The sequence below is a fragment of the Kogia breviceps genome, chromosome 4, assembly GCF_026419965.1.
Source record: "Kogia breviceps isolate mKogBre1 chromosome 4, mKogBre1 haplotype 1, whole genome shotgun sequence".
In the NCBI taxonomy this organism is placed as follows: domain Eukaryota; kingdom Metazoa; phylum Chordata; class Mammalia; order Artiodactyla; family Physeteridae; genus Kogia; species Kogia breviceps.
The window spans coordinates 110,267,620-110,290,148 of record NC_081313.1 but is presented as its reverse complement, the minus strand read 5'-3'; the positions used below and the strand labels follow the sequence as shown (position 1 = coordinate 110,290,148).

Sequence of the window (22,529 nt, the reverse complement as noted above, 5' to 3'; positions counted from 1 at the left end):
GGAAGGTGCAGAGGAAGAAAGGGAGGAAGGAAGAGAGGAAGGGAGGAAAGAAGGGGGGAAGGAAGGAAGAAAGGAGGGAAGGAGGGAAGAAAGGAAGGAAGAAAGGAAGAAAGAAAGGGAGAAGACAGTAGTATAAAGTATAGTTATTAAAATAAAAAATAATTATTAAGAAGAAAAATTTCCTTTAAAAAAAAAAAAAACAGAAAAATGGGTCGGTCTAACCCTAGGACAAATGGTGAAAGCAAAGCTATACAGACAAAATCTCACACAGCAGCACACACATACACACTCACAAAAAGAAAAAAAAAAGGGGAAAATAATAGTATATCTTGCTCCCAAAGTCCACCTCCTCAACATGGGATGATTCGTTGTCTATTCAGGTTTTCAACAGATGCAGGGCACTTAAAGTTGATTGTAGAGCTTTAATCCGCCGCTTCTGAGGCTGCTGGGAGAGACCTCCCCCTCTCCTCTCTGTTCGCACAGCTCCTGGGGTTCAGCTTTGGACTTGGTCCCGCCTCTGCGTGTAGGTTGTCCGAGGGCGACTGCCCTTCGCTCAGACAGGACGATGTTAAAGGAGCAGTTGATTCGGGGGCTTCAGCTCACTCAGGCTGGGGGGAGGGAGTGGCACGGGGGCGGGGCGAGTCCGCGGCGGCAGAGGCCGACATGACGCTGCACAGGCCCAAGGCGCGCCGTGTGTTCTCCCGGGGAAGCTGTCCCTGGATCCCGGGACCCCGGCAGTGGCGGACTGCACGGGCTCCCGGGAGGGCTGGTGTGGAGAGTGACCTGTGCTCACACACAGGCCTCTTGGTGGTGGCAGCAGTAACCTTAGCGTCCGACACCCATCTCTACTGTCCGTGCCGACAGCCGCGGCTCGCGCCCGTTTCTGGAGTTCCTCTACGCGGTGCTCTTAATCCCCTCACCTCACACCCGAGGAAGCAAAGAGGCAAGAAAAAGTCTCTTGTCTCTTCGGCAGCTCCGCGCCCGCTTCTGGGGCTCCTTTAAGTGGCGCACTTAATCCCCTCTCCTTGCGCCCAGGCAGCAAAGAGGGAGGAAAAGGTCTCTTGCCTCTTCGGCAGCTCCAGACTTCTCCCGAACTCCCTCCCGGCCAGCCGTGGCGCACTAGCCCCCTTCAAGCTGTCTTCACTCTGCCAACTCCAGACCTTTCCCTGGGATCCGACTGAAGCCCGAGCCTCAGCTCCCGGCCCCGCCCGCCCCGGCAGGCGAGCAGACAAGCCTCTCGGGCTGGTGAGTGCCGGTCGGCACCGATCCTCTGCGGGAATCTCTCCGCTTTGCCCTCCGCACCCCTGTGGCTGAGCTGTCCTCCGCGGCTCCGGAGCTTCCCCCTCCGGCGCCCGCAGTCTCCGCCCACGAAGGGGCCTCTAGTGTGTGGGAGTCTTTCCTCCTTCACGGCTCCCTCCCACTGGCGTAGGTCCCGTCCCTATTCTTTTGTCCCTGTTTATTCTTTTTTCTTTTGCCCTACCCAGATATGTGGGGAGTTTCTTGCCTTTTTGGAGGTCTGAGGTCTTCTGCCAGCGTTCGGTGGGTGTTCTGTTTTATAGTTTTCTGAGTACAAGTCTTTCGCCTCCTTACGCAGGTTTATTCCTAGGTATTTTATTCTTTTTGTCAGAGTGATAAATGGGAGTGTTTCCTTAATTTCTCTTTCTGATTTTTCATTGTTGGTGTATAGGAATGCCAGAGATTTCTGTGCATTAATTTTGTATTCTGCAACCTTAACCAAATTCATTGATTAGTTCTAGTAGTTTTCTGGTGGCATCTTAAGGATTTTCTATGTATAGTATCTTGTCATCGGCAAATAGTGACAGTGTTACTTCTTCTTTTCCAATTTGTATTCCTTTTATTTCTTTTTCTTCTCTGATTGCTGTGGCTAGGACTTCCAAAACTGTGTTGGATAAGAGTGGCGAGAGTGGACATCCTTGTCTTCTTCCTGATCCTAGTGGAAATGCTTTCAGTTTTTCACCATTGAGTATGATGCTTTCTGTGGGTTTGTCATATATGGCCTTTATTATATTGAGGTAGGTTCCTCTATGACCATTTTCAGGAGCGTTTTTATGATAAATGGGTGTTGAATTTTGTCACAAGCTTTTTCTGCATCTATTGAGATGACCATATGGTTTTTATTCCTTAATTTGTTATCGTGGTGTATCACATTGATTGATTTGCATATATTGAAGAATCCTTGCATCCCTGGGATAAATCCCACTTGATCATGGTGTATGATCCTTTTAATTTGCTGTTGGATTATGTTTGCTAGTATTTTGTTCAGGATTTTTGCATCTATGTTCATCAGTGATACTGGTCTATAATTTTCTTTTTTTGTGATATCTTTTTCTGGTTTTGGTATCAAGGTGATGGTGGCTTTGTAGAATGAATTTGGGAGTGTTTCTCCCTCTGCAGTTTTTTGGAAGAGTTTGAGAAGGATGGGTGTTAGCTCTTCTCTAAATGTTTGATAGAATTCACCTGTGAAGCCATCTGGTCCTGGACTTTTGTTTGTTGGAAGCTTTTTAATTACAGTTTCAGTTGTATATGTGATATATGTGACTTGTGATATGTCAGTTTATATTTTCTAATTCTTCCTGGTTCAGTCTTGGAAAATTGTACCTTTCCAAGAATTTGTTCATTTCTTCGTGGTTGTCCATTTTATTGGCATATAGTTGTTTGTAGTAGTCTCTTATAATCCTTTAGTATTTCTGCACTGTCAGTTGTGATTTCTCCTTTTTCATTTCTAAATTTATTGACTTGCGTCCTCTCCCTTTTTTTCTTGATGAGTCTGGCTAAGGTTTTATCAATTTTGTTTATCTTCTCAAAGAACCAGCTTTTAGTTTTATTGATCTTTGCTATTGTTTTCTTCATTTCTGTTTCATTTATTTCTGCTCTGATCTTTATGATTTCTTTCTTTCTACTGACTTTGGGTTTTCTTTGTTCTTCTTTCTCTAGTTGATTGAAGTGTAGGGTTAGATTGTTGGTTTTTTTTTTTTTTTTTTTGCGGTACGCGGGCCTCTCCCCACTGTGGCCTCTCCCATTGTGGAGCACAGGCTCCGGACGTGCAAGCCCAGCAGCCATGGCCCATGGGCCCAGCCGCTCTGCGGCATGCGGGATCCTCCCGGACGGGGTATGAACCCGCGCCCCCTGCATTGGCAGGCGGGCTCTCAACCACTGCACCACCAGGGAAGTCCAGTTAGATTTTTTATTTGAGATTTTTCTTGTTTCTTGAGGTGAGATTGAATTGCTATAAAATTCCCTCTTAGAACTGCTTTTGCTGCATCCCATAGGTTTTGCATTGTCATGTTTTCGTTGTCATTTGTTTCTATGTATTTTTAAATTTCTTCTTTGATTTCTTCAGTGATCTCTTGGTTATTTAGTAGTGTACTTTTTAGCCTGCATATATTTGTTTTTTTTACAGTTCTTTTCTTGTAATTCATTTCCAGTCTCATAGCATTGTGGTCAGAAAAGATGCTTGATATGATTTCAATTTTCTTAAATTTTCCAAGGCTTGATTTGTGACCCAAGATGTGATCTGTCCTGGAGAATGTTGTATGTGCACTAGAGAAGAAAGTGTATTCAGCCACTTTTGGGTGGAATGTTCTATAAATATCACTTAAATCTATCTGGTCTATTGTGTCATTTAAAGCTTTTGTTTCCTTATTTGTTTTCTGTTTGGATGATCTGTCCATTGGTGTAAGTGAGGTGTTAAAGTCCCCTACTATTATTGTGTTACTGTCGATTTCTCCTTTCATGGTTGTTAGCATTTGCCTTATGTATTGAGGTGCTCCTATGTTGGATGCATAAACATTTATAATTGTTATATCTTCTTCTTGGATTCATCCTTTGATCATTATGTAGTGTCCCTCCTTATCTCTTGTAACAGTCTTTATTTTAAAGTCTATTTTATCTGATATGAGTATTGCTACTCTAGCTTTCTTTTGATTTCCATTTGCATGGAATATCTTTTTCCATCCTTCACTTTCAATCTGTATGTGTCCCTAGGTCTGAAGTGGGTCTCTTGTAGACAGTGTATATATGGGTCTTGTTTTTGTATCCATTCAGCCAGTCTGTGTCTTTTGGTTGGGGCATTTAATCCATTTATATTCAAGATTATTATTGATATGTATGTTCTTATTACCATTTTCTTAATTGTTTTGGGTTTGTTTTTGTTGGTCTTTTTCTTCTCTTGTGTTTCCCACTTAGAGAATTTTTTTTAGCATTTGTTGTAAAGTTGGTTTGGTGGTGCTGAACTCTCTTAGCTTTTGTTTGTCTGAAAAGCTTTTGACTTCTCCATCAAATCTGAATGAGATCCTTGCTGGGTAGAGTAATCTTGGTTGTAGGTTTTTCTCTTTCATCACTTTAAGTATATCCTGCCACTCCCTTCTGGCCTGCAGAGTTTCTGCTGAAAAATCGGCTGAAAACCTTATGGAGATTCCTTTTTATGTTATTCTTTGTTTTTCCCTTGCTTCTTTTAATATTTTTTCTTTGAATTTAATTTTTATTAGTTTGATTAATATATGTCTTGGTGTGTTTCTCCTAGGGTTTATCCTGTATGGGACTTTCTGTGCTTCCTGGACTTGGGTGACTATTTCCTTTCCCATGTTAGGGAAGTTTTCCACTATAATCTCTTCAAATATTTTCTCAGACCGTTTCTTTTTCTCTTCTTCTTCTGGGACCCCTATAATTCAAATGTTGGTGTGTTTAGTGTTGTCCCAGAGGTCTCTGAGATTGTCTTCAATTCTTTTCATTCTTTTTTCTTTATTCTGCTCCTTGGCAGTTATTTCCACCATTTTGTCTTCCAGCTCACTTATTCGTTCTTCTGCCTCCGTTATTCTGTTATTGATTCCTTCTAGGTTATTTTTCATTTCAGTTATTGTGTTGTTCATCTCTGTTTTTTCTTTAATTCTTCTAGATCTTTGTTAAACATTTCTTGTATTTTCTCAGTCTGTGCCTCCATTCTATTTCTGAGATTCTGGATCATCTTTACTGTCATTACTCTGAATTCTTTTTCCAGTAGATTGCCTATTTCCTCTTCATTTATTTGGTCTTGTAGGTTTTTTACCTTGCTCTTTCATCCGTGACATATTTTTTGCTGTCTCTTTTTTTTTTTTTTTTTAAGAGTGGGATTGTGTTCCTGTTTTACTGGTTGTTTGGCCTGAGGCTTTCTACACTGTAGTTTGTAGGCTATTGGGTAGAGCTGGGTCTTGGTGCTGAGATGAGGAACTCTGTGAGACCTCTGTTGAATATTCCCTGGGGTCTGAGGTTCTCTGTAAGTCCAGTGGTTTGGACTTGGAGCTCCCACCGCAGGAGCTTCCCCCTGATCCTAGGCTTGCAAATCAAGATCCTGCAAGCCATGTGGGTGGCAAAAAGATTTTTTTAAAAAGAAAAATAACAAAGTAAAAAAATTATACTAGGAAACTAACAGGTATGTTAGAAAGAATATAAAAATAAAAATATAGATGAATCAACAACTGGAAGGTAACTCAGTACCACAATAGTGAAAAAGGAGGAAGGAAAGAAAAAAAAAGGTGGGAGGGTGAAGGCCTCGACTGTGGAGAATGGGATCTATCAATGGTGAGGTTTGGGTGGTGGGCAGGGCCAGTGCTCAGGACCTATGGGGCTGGAAAAGGCCCTGGGGGCTGTGTGGGCGTGGGGCTTAGGCTCAAGGAACAGAATGGGCCCAGGTGTGCCCCCCATCCTGGTCTTAGAGGGCAGGGAACCTCACCTGGGAGCCTAGCAGGCTTCCTGGGCTTGAGTCGACAGGGCACCCTCCTCTCCTGCTTCTCAGTCTGGGGTCTGGCAGGGCCCCTCCTGCCTACCTCTCCTGATCTCCCTGGCCTCCCTCCTATGCCACCAGGACCCACTCAGCCTGGAGGGGGCTTTGGATTGGAGGGGACTCTCCTGGGAGCTCAGCAGGCTCCCTATGCCCAAGTGGGCGGGGCAGTTGCCTTCTGCTCCTTTTTCACTCCTCCGGGAGGGCGCCTCCCACTTGCCTCTCCTGATCTCCCTGGCCTCAGGGGTGCTGATGTTGTCTGGCCTTCACTTGTCCTCCCTCTTTGGTCCTCATACGTCCTACCGGTTCCCTATGGGGTTCCTCCTGTCTCCTTGGGGGTCAGAGTCCTCCACCAGCGGCCAGCAGGCACATGAGTTGTGGGGAGATGTTAACTCTGTGTCTTCCCACACCGCCATCTTGACTCCTCCCTGCTGTAGTTTACTTTTAAACAACTTTTATCAAGCTATTAATAATACCCAGTGAATTCACCCATTGTAATTGTGCAATCGAATTGTACAGTTTAAGTTTTAGTAAATAGATACAGTTGTGAAACCATCAGTTTTATCACCCCCATAAGTTCTTTTATGTCCCTTTGCAGTCCCACCCCCAGGCAACCATGGACCTGCTTTCTGTCTACAGTTTTGCCTTTTCTCAAAATTTCGTATAAATCAAATCAGACACTATTTTGTCTTTATCTGTTTACTTTGACTTAGTGTAATATTTTTGAGGGCCATCTGTGTTGTTGCATGTATCAGTAGTTCCTTTTTATTGTTGAGTTGTATTCCATGGTATGAATATACCACTTTTTATTATCTTTGATGGGAATTTGAATGGTAGCAGTTTTTTGGCTGTTAAGAATAATGCTGTTAGGAACATTCTTTTCTTTAAAATATTTATTTATTTTTTGGCTCTATCAGGTCTTAGTTGTGGCACATGGGCTCTTTGTGGTGCATGGACTTCTCTCTAGTTGTGGTGTGTGGGCTCCAGACCGTGTGGGCTCATTAGTTGCGGTGTGCAGGCTCTCTGATTGTGGCATGTGGGCTCAGTAGTTGTGGTGCATTGGGCTTAGTTGCCTCACAGCATGAGGGATCTTAGTTTCCCGATCAGGGATCAAACTAGCATCCCGTGCATTGCAAGACTGATTCTTAACCACTGGACCACCAGGGAAGTCCCAGGAACATTCTTTTATAAGTCATTGTGCAGATACGTTTCAAAGTTTCTCTTGGATAGATATCTAGGAGTGAAATTGCTGGGTCTTATGGTTAATGTATGTTTATCTTTTGAAGAAACTGCAAAACTGTTTTCCACAGTGGTGATTGTACTACTTTTTTCCCAGCAGTATGGTATGAGAGTTCCAGTTTCTTCATCAACATTTAGATTCTTGTTCTTTTTAATTATAGCTATTCTAGAGGATCTGCAGTGGTATCTCATTGTTTTAACTTGTATTTCCCTAATGATTAACAACATTTAACATCTGTTTGTGTACTTATTGGACATTTGTATGTCTTCTTGGTAAAATATCTCTTAAAATAACTTACCATTTTAAAAATTGGTTGCCTGTGTTCTTATTATTGAGTCATGCTCTTTATATATTCTGGATTCATATCTGTGATTTGAAAATATTTTTCCCAGTCTGTGGCTTGTCTTTTCATTTCTTAGTGGTGTTTTGTGTGTGTGTGTGTGTGTGTGTGTGTGTGTGTGTGTGTGTGTTTTTGCCGTATGTGGGCCTCTCACTGTTGTGGCCTCTCCCATTGCGGAGCACAGGCTCTGGATGCGCAGGCTTAGCGGCCATGGCTCACCGGCCCAGCCACTCCGCGGCATGTGGGATCTTCCCAGACCGGGGCACGAACCCGTGTCCCCTGCATCGGCAGGAGGACTCTCAAACACTGCGCCACCAGGGAAGCCCAGTGGTATTGTTTTGAAGGGAAAAGTTTTGTATTTTGATTGAGTTCAGCTATCAAGTTTTCTTTTATCACATGCTTTTGGTAACATAGCTCAGAAATTTTTTCCAAACCCAAGGCCACAAAGATTTTCTCTTATGTTTTTATCTAGAAGTTGTAAACATTTTAGGTTTTACATTTAAGTCTCTGGTCCATTTTGAGTTAATTTTTATATATGGTGTGAGGTGAGGGTCTGAGTTTTTTTCTTTCTTTCTCCCCCCTGCCCCCTTTTATTCCCTTGTTGCTTGTGGATATCCAGTTGTTACAGCACCATTTGTTGAGAAGACCATTCTTTCCCTATTGAATTAACTTGATGCTTTTGTCAAAATTCAACTGACCACAAATGTGTGGGCTTATTTCTGGATTGTTTGTTCTATTCCATATTTGTTTGTTTGTTTGTTTATTTATTTATTTGGCTGTGCTGTGCAGCACATGGGATATTAGTTCCCTGACCAGGGATCAAACCCGTGCCCTGCATTGGGAGCATGGAATCTTAACCGCTGGCCCACCAGGGAAGTCCCACAGAATTCTGTGATATATAATGCAGTTTACTGTTCATTATTCAAATGTAGTTTAGCTGTAACTGTTTGGACTTTCAATAACGAGTACGTAATCCTTCTACCATTTAAAAAAGTTTTATTTAATTAATAAACTATTTTTAGCGCAATTTTATGTTCACAGTAAAACTGAACAGAGTTCCCATATATCCCTAGTCCCAGAATGCACAACCTCCTCCACTGTCAACATCCTGCACCATAGTGGTTACATTTGTTAAAATTGATGACCCTGTGTTGACACATCATTATCATCCAGAGCCCGTAGTTTACATTAGGGTTCACTCTAGGTTTTGTACATTCTTTGGGTTTGGACAAATATATAATAACATGTATCCACCATTGTAGTATCATACAAAATTGTTTCACTCTATATAGTATGTTGCCTTTTCAGATTGGTAACATGCACTTAGGTTTCCTCCATGCCTTTTCGTGGCTTGTTAACTCATCTCTTTTTATCAGTGAATAATATTCCATTGTCCTTATGAACTGTTTATCTGTTAACCTGCCTACTGAAGGACATCTTGGTTGCTTCCAAGTTTTGGCAGTTATGAATAAAGCTGCTATAAATATCCACATGTAGGTTTTTTGGTGGACCTTCTGCCATTTTAAATATATAGTTTGGAAATGAGACTGGGTAAAATCTCAGGTCATTTTAGTTTTTAAAAACTAACATTTTGGGGCTTCCCTGGTGGTGCAGCGGTTGAGAGTTCGCCTGCCGATGCAGGGGACATGGGTTTGTGCCCTGGTCTGGGAAGATCCCACGTGCTGCAGAGCAGCTAGGCCCGTGAGCCATGGCTGCTGAGACTGCGCATCCAGAGCCTGTGCTCTGCAATGGGAAAGGCCACAACAGTGAGAGGCCCATGTACTGCAAAACAAACAAAGAAAACTAATATTTTAAGGAGAAGTTCATATTGAACAAAAATGATAGCATTAGATTTGTTAAGTTTGGCATTTAAAAACTAGAATTTGGACTCTCATCTCTGAAAATGAGATGCGATTCTTTAATTTTAGGGGATTCCTGGTCCTCCTTTCTCAGCTCTAATATTGTAAATTAGTAACCTTTTTATTTAAAAAATTTTTAATTTAATTTTTATTTTATATTGGAGTATAGTTGATTTACAGTGTTGTGTTAGTTTCAGGTGTACAGCAAAGTGATTCAGTTATACATATACATATATCCATTGTTTTTCAGATTCTTTTCCCATATAGATTATTACAGAATATTGCATAGAGCTCCCTGTGCTATACAGTATGTCCTTGTTGATTATCTATTTTATATATATAGTATATGTATATGTTAATCCCAAATTCCTAATTTATCCTTCCTCACCATGTTTCCCCTTTGGTAAACATAAGTTTGTTTCTGAAGGCTGTGAGTCTGTTCCTGTTTTGTAAATAAGTTCATTTGTATAATTTGTTTTTTAAGATTCCACATATAAGTGATATCATATGATATTTGTCTTTCTCTGTCTGACTTCACTTAGTATGATAATCTCTAGGTCCATCTATGTTGCTGCAAATGGCATTGTTTCATTCTTTTTTATGGCTGAGTAATATTCCATTGTATATATGTACCTCATCTTTTTAATCCATTCCTCTGTTGATGGACATTTAGGTTGCTTCCATGTCTTGACTATTGTAAATAGTGCTGCAGTTAATATTGGGGTGCATGTGTCTTTTCGAATGATGGTTTTCTCTGGATATATGCCCAGGAATGGGATCACTGGATTGTATGGTAGTTCTATTTTTAGGGTTTTTCTTTTTTGATGTGGACCCTTTTTAAAGTTTTTATTGAATTTGTTACAATATTGCTTTTGTTTTATGTTTTGGTTTTTTGGTCACAAAGCATGTGGGATCCCAGCTCCCTGACCAGGGATTGAACCCGCACCCCCTGCATTGGAAGGTGAAGTCCTAGCCACTGGACTGCCAGGGAAGTTCCTATTTTTAGGAACATACTGTTTTCTATAGTACCTGTACCAATTTGCATTCCCACCAACAGTGTAGGGGGGTTCCCTTTTCTGCACACCCTCTCCAGCATCTACTGTTTGTAGACTTTCTGATGATAACCATTCTGACTGGTGTGGGGTGATACTTCATTGTAGTTTTGATATGCAATTCTCTAATAATTAGCGATATTGAGCACCTTTTCATGTGCTTTTTGGCCATCTGTATGTCTTTGGAGAACTGTCTATTTAGGTCTTCTGCCCATTTTTTGGTTGGGTTGTTTGTTTTTTTGATACAGAACTGCATGAGCTGTTTGTATATTTTGGAGAGTAATCCCCTGTTGGTCGCTTCATTTGCAAATATTTTCTCCCATTCTGTAAGTTGTCTTTTCATTTTGTTTATGGTTTCCTTTGCTGTGCAAAAGTTTTTAAGTTTCATTAGGTCCCATTTGTTTATTTTTGTTTTTATTTTCATTGGGAGGTGGATCCAAAAAAATCTTGCTGCAATTTATGTCAAAGAGTATTCTGCCTATGTTTTCCTCTAAGAGTTTTATAGTACTCAGCTTTACATTTAGGTCTTTAATCCATTTTGAGTTTATTTTTGTGTATGGTGTTGAAGAATGTTCTAATTTCATTCATTTACATGTAGCTGTCCAGTTTTCCCAGCACCACTTTTGGAAGAGACTGTCTTTTCTCCGTTGTATAGCTTGCCTCCTTTGTCATAGGTTAATTGACCATAGGTGCATGGGTTTATCTCTGGCCTTTCTATCCTGTTCCATTGATCTGTATTTCTGTTTTTGTGCCAGTACCATACTGTTTTGATGACTATAGCTTTGTAGTATAGTCTGAAGTCAAGGAACCCTATTCTTCCAGCTCATTTATTTTTCTCAGGATTGCTTTGTCTATTTGGGGTCTTTTGTGTTTCCATACAAATTTTAAAATATTTTGTTCTAGTTCTGTGAAAAATGCCATTGGTAATACGATAGGGAATGCAATGAATCTGTAGATTACTTTGGGTAATATAGTCATTTTGACAATATTGATTCTTCCAATCCAAGAACATAGTATGTCTCTCCATCTGTTTGTGTCATCTTTGATTTCTTTCATCAGATTCTAGTTTTCTGAGTACAGGTCTTTTGGCTCCTTAGGTAGGTTTGTTCCTAGGTATTTTATTCTTTTTGATGTGATGGTAAATGGGATTGTTTCCTTAATTTCTCTTTCTGGTCTTTCATTGTTAGTGAATAGAAATGCAACAGATTTCCACGTATTAATTTTGTATCCTGCAACTTTACTGAATTCATTGATGAGCTCTAGTAGTTTTCTGTTAGCATCTTTAGGATTTTGTATGTATAGTATCATGTCATCTGCAAACAGTGACAGTTTTGCTTCTTCTTTTCCTATTTGGATTCCTTTTATTTCTTTTTCTTCCCTGATTGCCATGGCTAAGACTTCCAAAACTATGTTGAAAAAAGTGGTCAGAGTGGACATCCTTGTCTTGTTCCTGATTTTAGAGGAAATTCTTTTAGCTTTTCACTGTCGAGAATGATGTTAGCTGTGGGTTTGTTATACATGGCCTTTATTATGTTGAGGTAAGTTCTCTCTGTGCCGACTTCTGGAGAGTTTTTATCATAAATGGGTGTTGAATTTTGTCAAAAGCTTTTTCTGCATCTGTTGAGATGATCATATGTTTTTTTTTAACTGATAAAATTTTTTATTTCACTTTTGAGTTTTTACACTTTTCCTGATTATTCTGTGTAAGGTGGAAACTAGAACTGTTTAAAAGACATACACAGATCGAGTACATCAATAACCAGGGTTTTTTCTTTTTTGCTATACTATTTTCACAACCACAGGTATGCTTGCTAGGCAATATAACCATCACAGAAGCAAACGTGAGGCAGAATACTGGTGAGGAAAAAGCATGAGAGAGCTACCAGATATACAGACAGGCTTGTTCTACATTCACTACTGCGTTTTCAAGTGCCAAGTATTAACTGCACATTTTTGTTCAGCTAGAAAGAAGAGGGATTTTTTCTTTTTCTTTTTTTCCCTTTTGGTTTGTTTGAAATCAGTGCATGAATGTTTCTCATTTCAGCAGATGGACAAACAGATGGACGCTATGGCTACAGGGAATGTTCAGCGAAGGGAGGGGCATACTGTGAGACTGCTAGGCCTGGCTATTCCCAACTCTCCCCATCACAGTGTTCATGCAACTTCCCTGCATTATAGGGTCTTGTTGAAATGTGTCTGCGAACTTGATGGGATGGGTGCACTTGGGAGAGCTGGTGACAGGTGCCTACAAGCATTATCAGGGCTGACTGCAATATAAGGAGAAACCATGGATATTTAAAAATACGTTTTTGAGTCAGATCTTGGTGTGACTGAAGAGCAACCACTGTTCTGAGAACTGGAAGAAGACAGAGCTGAGATTCAGGAAGCTCTTTTCAACTCTCTGAAGCAAGCCTGGCTCACTGAAGTGCTCACCAACAACCCTCACTCCCTCCAGGCCCCCTGTCCCTGCTCATCTAGTACTAAACCATGAACAGAAGGCAAAGAGAATGCACAAAGAACAAAATGTAAGGAAGAAGAAGGACAAATTTAGAGAGAGAAGAGAAAACCAAAATCAATAGTGAAAAAGGACAGTGGGAAAGAATGTTTAGATTTCAAAATTTTAAAGCCCTGAGCTAGGAAGAACCCAAAGACTGAGTACTTACTCCTCAAGTGAAAGGCAATCTCTGCAGAACATTATTCTTAGAGGTGTTACCCAGGAAACAGATAAGGCCATTTGTAATGTACACGGCTTTTTTTTCCTTCTTGAGCTTGTGGTTACAGGGAAAACAGATTCCACTACAGAAACGCAAGCTGCCAATCAGTAACATGCTGCTGTAGGAAAGGGGTTGGAGTCATGTGTGGTCTGTGAGCACTGGACCTTTGCATGGTGTCATAACCCAGTTATCTGCCACCAAGAATGTTAATTTGTGGCTTCGACTTTCCTCAGAGGAAGACACTGTGGCCATCTGCAGTCATGAACTTTTGAGTGGCAACAGCCCCAACGGGTCAAGTGTCTACAAGCCCTGAACAGAACAGGCAGAATCACTGTGAATTACCATGAAACTCAAATGCCAAACTAGAGATGTCTCACTCCAAGTCCCAGTGTCACAATATAATCTCTCTAACTTTCTGTACAACTTTACAGTGGAACTGTATTTCAGTGACTGTTTTGAATTGAATTAAACTTTCTGAAAAATTACACATATTCAGGTCTATTTTGTTTTCTACCAGTAAGAGTTCTGCTAAATTACAAAACCCCATAATCACAGTGTTGTTTTTTTAAAAAATTAAACACACAGTACTCCTGTCAATGTTAATCAAAATCAAAACTTCAGAATGCCATGGCATTTATGTGACCAATCTGAGTTTTAGATACAAATACCAGCTGCTTATCCCATGGACCATTTTTGCTAGACTGAGGCTGTGAAAAACTGAAAGTTGACGTACGATTCTTTTTTTTTTTTAATTGCACAAAGGGATATACGTGGAGGGTACAGAGTGACACTGAAGAGATCACAGGGCATGACAAACGTTAGTTCTCTCCCTCCCCAGCATCTCCTCGTCTCCCTGGTTTTCTGACATCCACAGAGTGAGATTGTCCCTAAGTAAGCAACTGCATGATCAGTTTGCTGTCTTTGTAAGACTCTTCATTCAGTGTGTCCAATTCAGCAATCGCTTCATCAAATGCCGTTTTTGCCAGGCTGCAAGCCTTTTGAGGAGAGTTTAGAATCTCATAATAAAAGATGGAGAGGTTATGTGCCAGGCCCAGTTGAATTGGATATGTAGGCTGCATTTCTTTCTTACTAATTTCAAATGCTTCCTGGTAAGCCTGCTGGGAGTTTGACACAGTGGTTTGTTTATTGTCTCTAGATGCCACCTGAGAAAGCTATCTAAAATAGTCACCTTTCATTTTCAAGTAGAACACCTTACTTTCTGGTTGTGTAGCATTGGCAATAAGGTATTTGTCCAACAGCTCCAGAACATCGTTGCAGATGTCCTGCAGCTCTGCCTTGATCTTCTCACGGTATTCTTTGCCCATCTGCTGCTGCTTCTTGTTCCTCTCTGTTTTCTGTTTGATGCTGGAGATGACACACCAGGAAGAACGATGGGCACCGACCATGTTCTTGTAGACAACAGACAGCAGTTTTCTCTCATTGGAGAGCTCGTGCCCCTGCTCCATGACTGCCTTCACGGCCGCAGCCATGTCGTCATAGCGCTCCGCCTGCTCGGCGAGTTTGGCTTTCTGTACTAGCTCACTTTTATCCATGGTCATTCCCGTGGGAGGACCACAGGGGACAAAGACACTTACTAGCGGAGCTCCAGGCATGGTGATCGCTTCCTTCCCAAGCCCACTCCTCCAGTGGCGGCTGCAGTGGCGGCAGTGGCAGAATCGGCGGCTGCAGTGGTGACCTCGGCTCCAGAATTGGTGGCTGATCATATGGTTTTTATTCTTCAGTTTGTTAATGTGTGTATCACACTGATTGATTTGTGGATGTTGAAGAATCCTTGCATCCTGGGGATAAATCCCACTTGATCGTGGCGTATGATCCTTTTAATGTATTGTTGGATTCAGTTTGCTAGTATTTTGTTGAGGATTTTTGCATCTATGTTCATCAGTGATATTGGTCTATTTCTTTTTTTTGTGGTATCTTTGGTTTTGGTGTCAGGGTGATGGTGGCCTCATAGAATGAGTTTGGGAGTGTTCCTTCCTCTGCGATTTTTGGGAAGAGTTTCAAAAGGATAGGTGTTAACTGTTCTCTAAATGTTTGGTAGAATTCACCTGTGAAGCCATCTGGTCCTGGACTTTTGTTTGTTGGCAGTTTTAAAATCAGTTTTGATTTCAGTACTTGTGATTGGTCTGTTCATATTTTCTGTTTCTTCCTGGTTTGGTCTTAGAAGGTTATATGTTTATCCATTTCTTCTAGATTGACCATTTATTGACATATAGTTGCTTATAGTAGTCTCTTATAATCCTTTGTATTTCTGTGGTGTCTTCTCTTTTTTCATTTCTAATTTTATTGATTTGAGCCCTCTCCCTTTTTTTCTTGTTGAGTCTGGCTACAGGTTTATCAATTTTGTTTATCTTTTCAGAGGAACCAGCTTTTAGTTTGATTGATCTTTTCTATTGTTTTGTTCCTCTGTTTCATTTATTTCTGCTTTGATCTTTATGATTTTTTCCTTCTACTAACTTTGGGTTTTGTTTGTTCTTTTTTTTTTTTTAAACATCTTTATTAGAGTATAATTGCTTTACAATGGTGTGTTAGTTTCTGCTTTACAACAAAGTGAATCAGTTATACATATACATATGTTCCCATATCTCTTCCCTCTTGCGTCTCCCTCCCTCCTACCCTCCCTATCCCACCACTCTAGGTGGTCACAAACCACCTAGCTGATCTCCCTGTGCTATGCGGCTGCTTCCCACTAGCTATCCACTCTACGTTAGGTAGTGTATATATGTCCATGCCACTCTCTTACTTCTGTTCTTCTTTCTCTAGTTATTTAATATCCTTTTTAAATTAGTAATCTTCATATATTTAATGCATTCATAGAAATTGCATTAGGTATTAATTTTGAGCTTAAATTTTTTTTGGTCATTATATACTGGTAAAAAACATGGGCTGTGGAGCCAGCTGGAGTGTGTTCAGATCTTGTTTCTACCACTTACTATGTCATTGAGCAAGTAACTCAACCTCTCTAAGCCTTTGTTTCCTCAACTAAACTGTGGGAATATAAACATTGCCTAGCTTTTAGGATTGGGGTGAAAATTAAATAGGAATGCATGTAAAGTACATGACATAGCAAATGATCAGCTGTGGTGATAAATGGTAGCTGTGGTGTCTTTTCTAAAATGCAGTATATGAGTTCATGATATTTTCAGCTCCTTGCAATGCAGTAAGTTATATTCTTAATGCAAGAGTCTGAAATATTTAGTGAGTTAGAAAAAAATTAAGACTTCTAATTTATTCCCATGTATAAAAATGGTTTCTGTTGTGATTAATTTCATAGAAAGTCCAAAAATGACGACAAGTTGTTGTTAACTGAATAGAGTGGTAGTAGTTGAGAAACCTTTTTCATTTATGCTGTCACTTTCTAGGCTATCTTCTCATACTGTCTACTGAGGAAATCTCATCCACCTCCGTGGCTTCAGTGGCAAATGAATCTCATCCATCCTCCTGCTTGCTTGACACATCCATTTGGGTGTATCATAGACTTAAATTAAAGCTCAGTACCCCCAAACTAAATTCATGATCTTCCCTTTCAAACTGTTATTTCTTCTAGTGTTGTTCACCATCTCAGTACATGGCATAGCCATACATCCCTTTGGTCAAGCCAGAAATTGAAAGTCACCCTCACTTCTTCCTTTTTCCTGGTCCCCTTACGACTAGTTATTTTCCAGGTCCTCTTGATTCTAACTGTTAAATATCTCTGACATCCTACCGTTAAATATCTCTGAAATTATTCTACCTTTCTCATCCCCTTCTATTTATTGTCAGCACTATCTCTCATCTGGCTAACTACTTCAGCCCTCTAACTTATTTCTTCACGTCTCCCCTTGCTTCCAATTCTTCGTATACAGTATAGCCAAAGTGACTATGATGTCACTCCTCTGATTGAAAAATCATTGTATGGCTTCACTTTGTTTTTAGCATAAGCTCTAAAAGCCTTAAGATGTTCTTCATCATCATGTGTGATTAGGCCCCTGTCAATTTCTTTAGGTGTATCTACATCTACTGTCCTTTTTCATCTCTGTTTCTTCCATTCTGGTCTCATTACATTTCTTCAAAATCTCCATTCTCTTTTTTGCCTCTTGCTGTCCACTCTGTTCCTATCTAACTCTTGCTCATATATCAGATCGTATCTTAAACCTTACCTCTTCTGGAAAGCCTTCCCTGACCTCTTCCCCTTTCCTTCTGCATCAGTTCTCCTGCCCAGATTATGTCCCTTACTCTCATCTAGAACTCCGTGTTTCTCATTTCCCAACACTCATCCTGCTTATATTATTTGGCTAGTATGTCCTCCCCAAGATGACATATCATAAGATTAAAGATTGTGTTTGTCTTGTTTGTCATTGTGTCCCCGGTGCCTAGCACAATGCCAGACACAAGTGTGTAGTAAGTATTTGTTGAATGAATGAATTTGAGTATTTAGAAAATTTTAAGTTGTATCTGTAATTACTTGTAATAATTGTATTGTCACCTTTTTTTGTTAATTCCCCCTATTCCTTACAACTGTTACTTAAAACATTTTATTTTGCAATAACGTACTTATTTTAGGAATAAGAAGAAAAAAACTACCATTTGCCAGGCGTCATGTTGGTCACTTGAAGTAAATTGTTTCATTTGGTTCTTACTATCAATATATTCATTCTTATCCCCATTTTGCCATTGAGGAGATAATCTCTGGGTATATACTTTCTAAGGTCAAGTCTGTGAAAAATGGCAGATGTGTGGATTCACGTTGAGGTCTTTCTATTCTAGAACCTGTGTTCTCTTGCTGTAATTATACTACCTTCTCCAATTTAATGTCCACATTAAGTAATTAATATACACATTTTAAGAAATTTCTTATGATTAGCTAAAGTATCCGATTTTGTATTTATTTCATTAACTCTAGTTCTTTAACAGTGCTATGCTCATGTGGCATACAGTACATCTTGTAATTGCTGATAATAAAGGTGAAATTTGTACTAGAATAAACTTTAAATCCAGACTAGAAATTGCAACACAGTGTCAAAGGAATTAATTTTAAGAGCTATTGGTCTGTAGCATTAGACTCTGTGCAGTGATTGATTCTCTTCATCATTTTCAGGGACTATTTTTGCATATGGACAAACTGGAACAGGTAAAACTTTTACCATGGAAGGTGTTCGAGCTGTTCCTGAACTTAGAGGAATCATTCCAAATTCATTTGCTCACATATTTGGTCATATTGCAAAAGCAGAGGGTGATACAAGGTAAAAGAGAATTCTTAATATTTTCTAATATTGAGAAGTACAAGCATAAGGAAGATGTATACATTTTATAAACACATTTTAAAAACTGTTCTCATATTTCACTGTTTTCTTTAAAAATGATGTTTTATTTACAGATTTTTGGTTCGAGTGTCTTATTTGGAAATATATAATGAAGAAGTTCGTGACCTTTTGGGCAAGGATCAGACGCAGAGGTTAGAGGTATGGATAATTGAAATTGGAGCATTTTCCAAAGCAATAGAATGTGTACTAAATTAAGCTCTTTTTTGAACAAAAGGTACTTTAAATATTTTACTTATTTTTTGACCAGGTAATATGATAACATAGTTCAAAAATAAAAGTATTTTAAACATTTATGCATTGAAAAGTCTTGTTCCTACCTCATTTCTCCCCACCCTAAGATAACCACTTTCAGTATCCTTTCAGTGTTTTTTATGTAAATACAAACAAATACAATTTTATTTTTACTCCAGAAGTAGGACACTGTATACATTGATCTGTACCTTTCATTAAAATTTTTATTGAGATAAGTGTAAATTCATATGCAGTTGTAAGAAATGATACAGAGAGATTACCCTTCACACAGTTTTCCCCAGTGGTAACATTTTACAAAGCTGTAATGCAATATCACAACCATGATATTGACCTTGATGCAATCCACAGATCTTATTCAAATGCCCCCAGTTTTTCTTGTAGTCATTTGTGTTATATACTATTTTATCATGTGTAGATTACCACAGCAAGGTACTAAACATCTCAGATATGCTTTATGTTGCCCTTTTATAACCACATCCACCTCTCCTGTGCCCACTCCCCTCTGTCCCCATCCCTAACCCCTGACAACCCCTGATCTGCTTTCCATTTCTACAGTTTTGTCATTTCAAAATGTTATGTAAATATAAACATACAATATGTAACCTTTTGGAATTGTCTTTTCTCACTTGGCATAACTCCCTAGAGATTCATCCAAGTTGTTGCATGTATCAATTGTTCATTCATTTTTATTACTGAGTAATATTGCATGGCGTATTTAACCACTCACCTGTTGAAGGACATCTGGGCTGTGTACAATTTGGGGCTATTATGAGTAAAGCCACTATGAGCATTCACACACAGAGTTTTTTGCAAATGTAAGTTTTCATTCTCTGGTATGAATGCCCAAGAGTACTCTGGAATTTATTTTAAGTCAGAAGTTTTTAAAGCGTCAAAAATATAGGTATTAAGACTAATCATGAATGTAGTCATGAATACTTGTGTTTTCAGTCTTTCTTTTACCTGAAGGAAAAACCAAACTTTATGATTGAGAAACTCTAGTTTGTATACTTCTGGGTACTAGATTGGCACTAAAGACTACTTTCATCCAGCATCTTAGAAAAGGGAACTGTGAGATTATATGCATAAATGTCAGATAATCACAAAATTTGTGAATTGGTACATTATGGTTTTAACTGACAAGTATAGCTGATTCACATTCATTATTTTTAAATTGAGATATAATTTACATAGCATAATAGTCATCCTTTTAAAGTGTACAATTTAGTGATTCTTAGTATATTCAGAAAGTTATTCAACCATCACCACTATCTAATTCTAGAACATTTTCATTACTCCAGAAAGAAACTCCATGGCCATTAGGAGCCACTCACCCTTCCCCCTCTCCCTCCTGGTAACCCATAATTTACTTTTTGTCTCTATGGACTTGCCTATTCTGGACATTTCATTTAAATGGAATCATACAATTGTGGTCTTTTATGTCTGGCTTCTTCCACTTAGTATAATGTTTTCAAGATTCACCCATGTTGTAGCACGAATCAGTGTTTCATGTTTTTGTTTTGTTTTAACAGCCTGTATACGTTTTTATATGAATACACATATATCTCATTTTATGGTGCTTCACTTTATTATGCTTTGCAGATACTGTGTTTTTTACAAAATGAAGGTTTGTGGCAACCCTGCATCAAACAAATCTGTTCAGCTCCATTTTTCCAGCAGCATGTACTTACTTCATGTCTCTGTGCCACATTTTGGTAATTCTTGCAATATTTTAAACTCTCTACCAGCAAAAAAAATTATGACTCACTGAAGGCTCAGGTGATGTTAGCATTTTTTAGCAATGAAGTATTTTGAAATTAAGGTACATACATTTTTTAAACATAATGCTGTTGCACACTTAATAGACTACAGTATAGTGTAAACATAACTTTTATATGCAATGAGTAACCAAAAAATTCATGGTACTAAGTTTATTGTGGTCCGGAACTGAACCTGCAATATCTTTGAACTGTATATTTTTTTCAGTTCTCTTGGTTATATATCAGTGAATGTAATTGTTAGATAATGTGGTAACTGTATTTTTAGGAACTGCCAGACTGTTTCCCACAGTGGCTGTACCATTTTACATTCCTATCTGCAATGTATGAGGAGTCCAGTTTCTCTACATCCTCATCAACACTCATCATTATCTGTCTTTTTTATAGCCATTTTAGTGGGTGTAAAGTGGTATCTCATTTGTGGGATTGATTTCCATTTCCCTGATGGCTAATGATGATGAATATCTTTTCACGCCATTTGTGTATCTTTGGATAAATTTCAGTTTGGATCCATTGCTCATTTTTAATTGGGTCTTTGTCTTTTTGTTATTGAGTTGTAATAATTCTTTATATATTCTAGGTACAAGTTTGTTAACAGATACATGGATTTACAAAAATATTCTCCCATCTGTGGGATTGTCTTTTCACTATCTTGATGGTGTCCTTTGGAGCATAAAAATTTAAAATTTTCATCATGTCTGGTTTATCTATATTTAGTTTTGTTGCTTGTGCTTTTTGGTGTAGTATCTAAGAAATCATTGCTTCATCCAAGGTCATGAAGATTTATGCCTTTGTTTTCTTCTAAGAGTTTTATAATTTTAGCTCTTATATTTATATCTTTGATTCATTTTGAGTTAATTTTTTATGTACCATGTGAGGTACAGGACCAACTTCACTTTGCCTATGGATATCCAGTTGTCTCAGCACCATTTATTGAAAAGACTATTTTCCCCTCATTGCACTTTGCTCTTTTCACTGAACAATGGATTGTGGCAGTTTTTCCACATCAGTACAGAGAAAGTTTCCTCATTCCTTTTTTTTTTTTTTTAAGCTTCATAATATCCTTTGTATGCACATAATTTTAATTTATTTAGCCAGCCCTCTGTTGATGAACACTTGGGTTGTTTAAGATCTTTTGCTGTTACACACAATTCTGTGCTAAATAGCCTTGTACATACAACATTTCATACATGTGCAGGCATATCTGAGGATAAATTCCTGAAGCATGGTTGCTGAGTCATGTGGTAAATGATTAGTAACTATTGCCAAATATATTAATATAGTGTATGAGACACTAGATTTAGTGTATGAGATAAAAGATTAGCCTTTAAAATATTAATATTGGAATTTTGATAGAAATTGCATCATCAGTAAAATAATTAGAGAATAATGGTAAGAGTAGTCACCATTGTAGAATGGTGTAGAATACACTTAGAATAACAGCAGCTACTATTACTAAGCTTTTATAATATGGCAGTAGGCATTCAGTACAGTAAATTGTGGTAGAGGCACATACTTTATTTCATTTAATCTTTCAGCAGTTCAGTTTTGTTATTGTAAAAAATGAAACCTAGAGGGGTTTCCTGACTTGCTCGTGTCGCAGGTAAGTGGATGAAGGATTAAAGGGTGATTTCTGAGGTTTTACCATCTTAGCTTGAATTCTGGCTCTGAGTTCTTAAGCAAGTTACTTACCCTCTATGAGCCTTAGCTTTGCCACATGAAAATGGAAATCATAAAAGTATCTAATTTATAAGATTATTGCCAACGTTAACAAATTAATACAAAGTTTTAAAATCATTGATTGATATGTAATAAAGTATTCAGTATATTTTAGCTTTTTATTCTTTTTAAGTTTACTACATAAGCTGAGCTTTTGGAGCAGTATATTACAGGCTTAGGTATTATTTGTGTTTGTTGGACCTTAATGAAGACTTAATCTATAATGATAATGTGTAGACAGCAAATATAGAAATAAGTTTCATTTTTGCTAGTTGTCATTTTTGGTTTTGATGGATACTTTAATTCTGTGCTTTTTACCTTTTAAAAGTTTATTGTTTTATTGCATAGATTATTAGAATAAAAATCATTTGGACAGATTTTCCATTTTTGTAACAGTAATTATAGATCAGATTTATTCTCAGGAACAGTCTTGTCAATGGTTCTCAACCACATTAGACGCAATGCCCCACCCCCCCCTTTT

General features: G+C 38.7%; 1 protein-coding gene and 1 pseudogene across 2 annotated transcripts in view; one reads left to right on the top strand and one right to left on the bottom strand.

The window, feature by feature from the left end:
- The window catches only part of KIF3A (kinesin family member 3A), a 79,902-nt gene that overhangs the window by 10,809 nt on the left and 46,564 nt on the right, over positions 1 to 22,529 (top strand). For both annotated transcript variants that reach the window (XM_059063366.2, XM_067031589.1), the window contains exons 3-4: positions 18,077 to 18,221; positions 18,356 to 18,440. In XM_059063366.2, the coding sequence (XP_058919349.1) occupies positions 18,077 to 18,221; positions 18,356 to 18,440 (230 nt within the window). The remainder of the gene's footprint in view (positions 1 to 18,076; positions 18,222 to 18,355; positions 18,441 to 22,529) is intronic.
- LOC131756323 (14-3-3 protein beta/alpha-like) lies at positions 13,800 to 14,556 on the bottom strand (annotated as a pseudogene).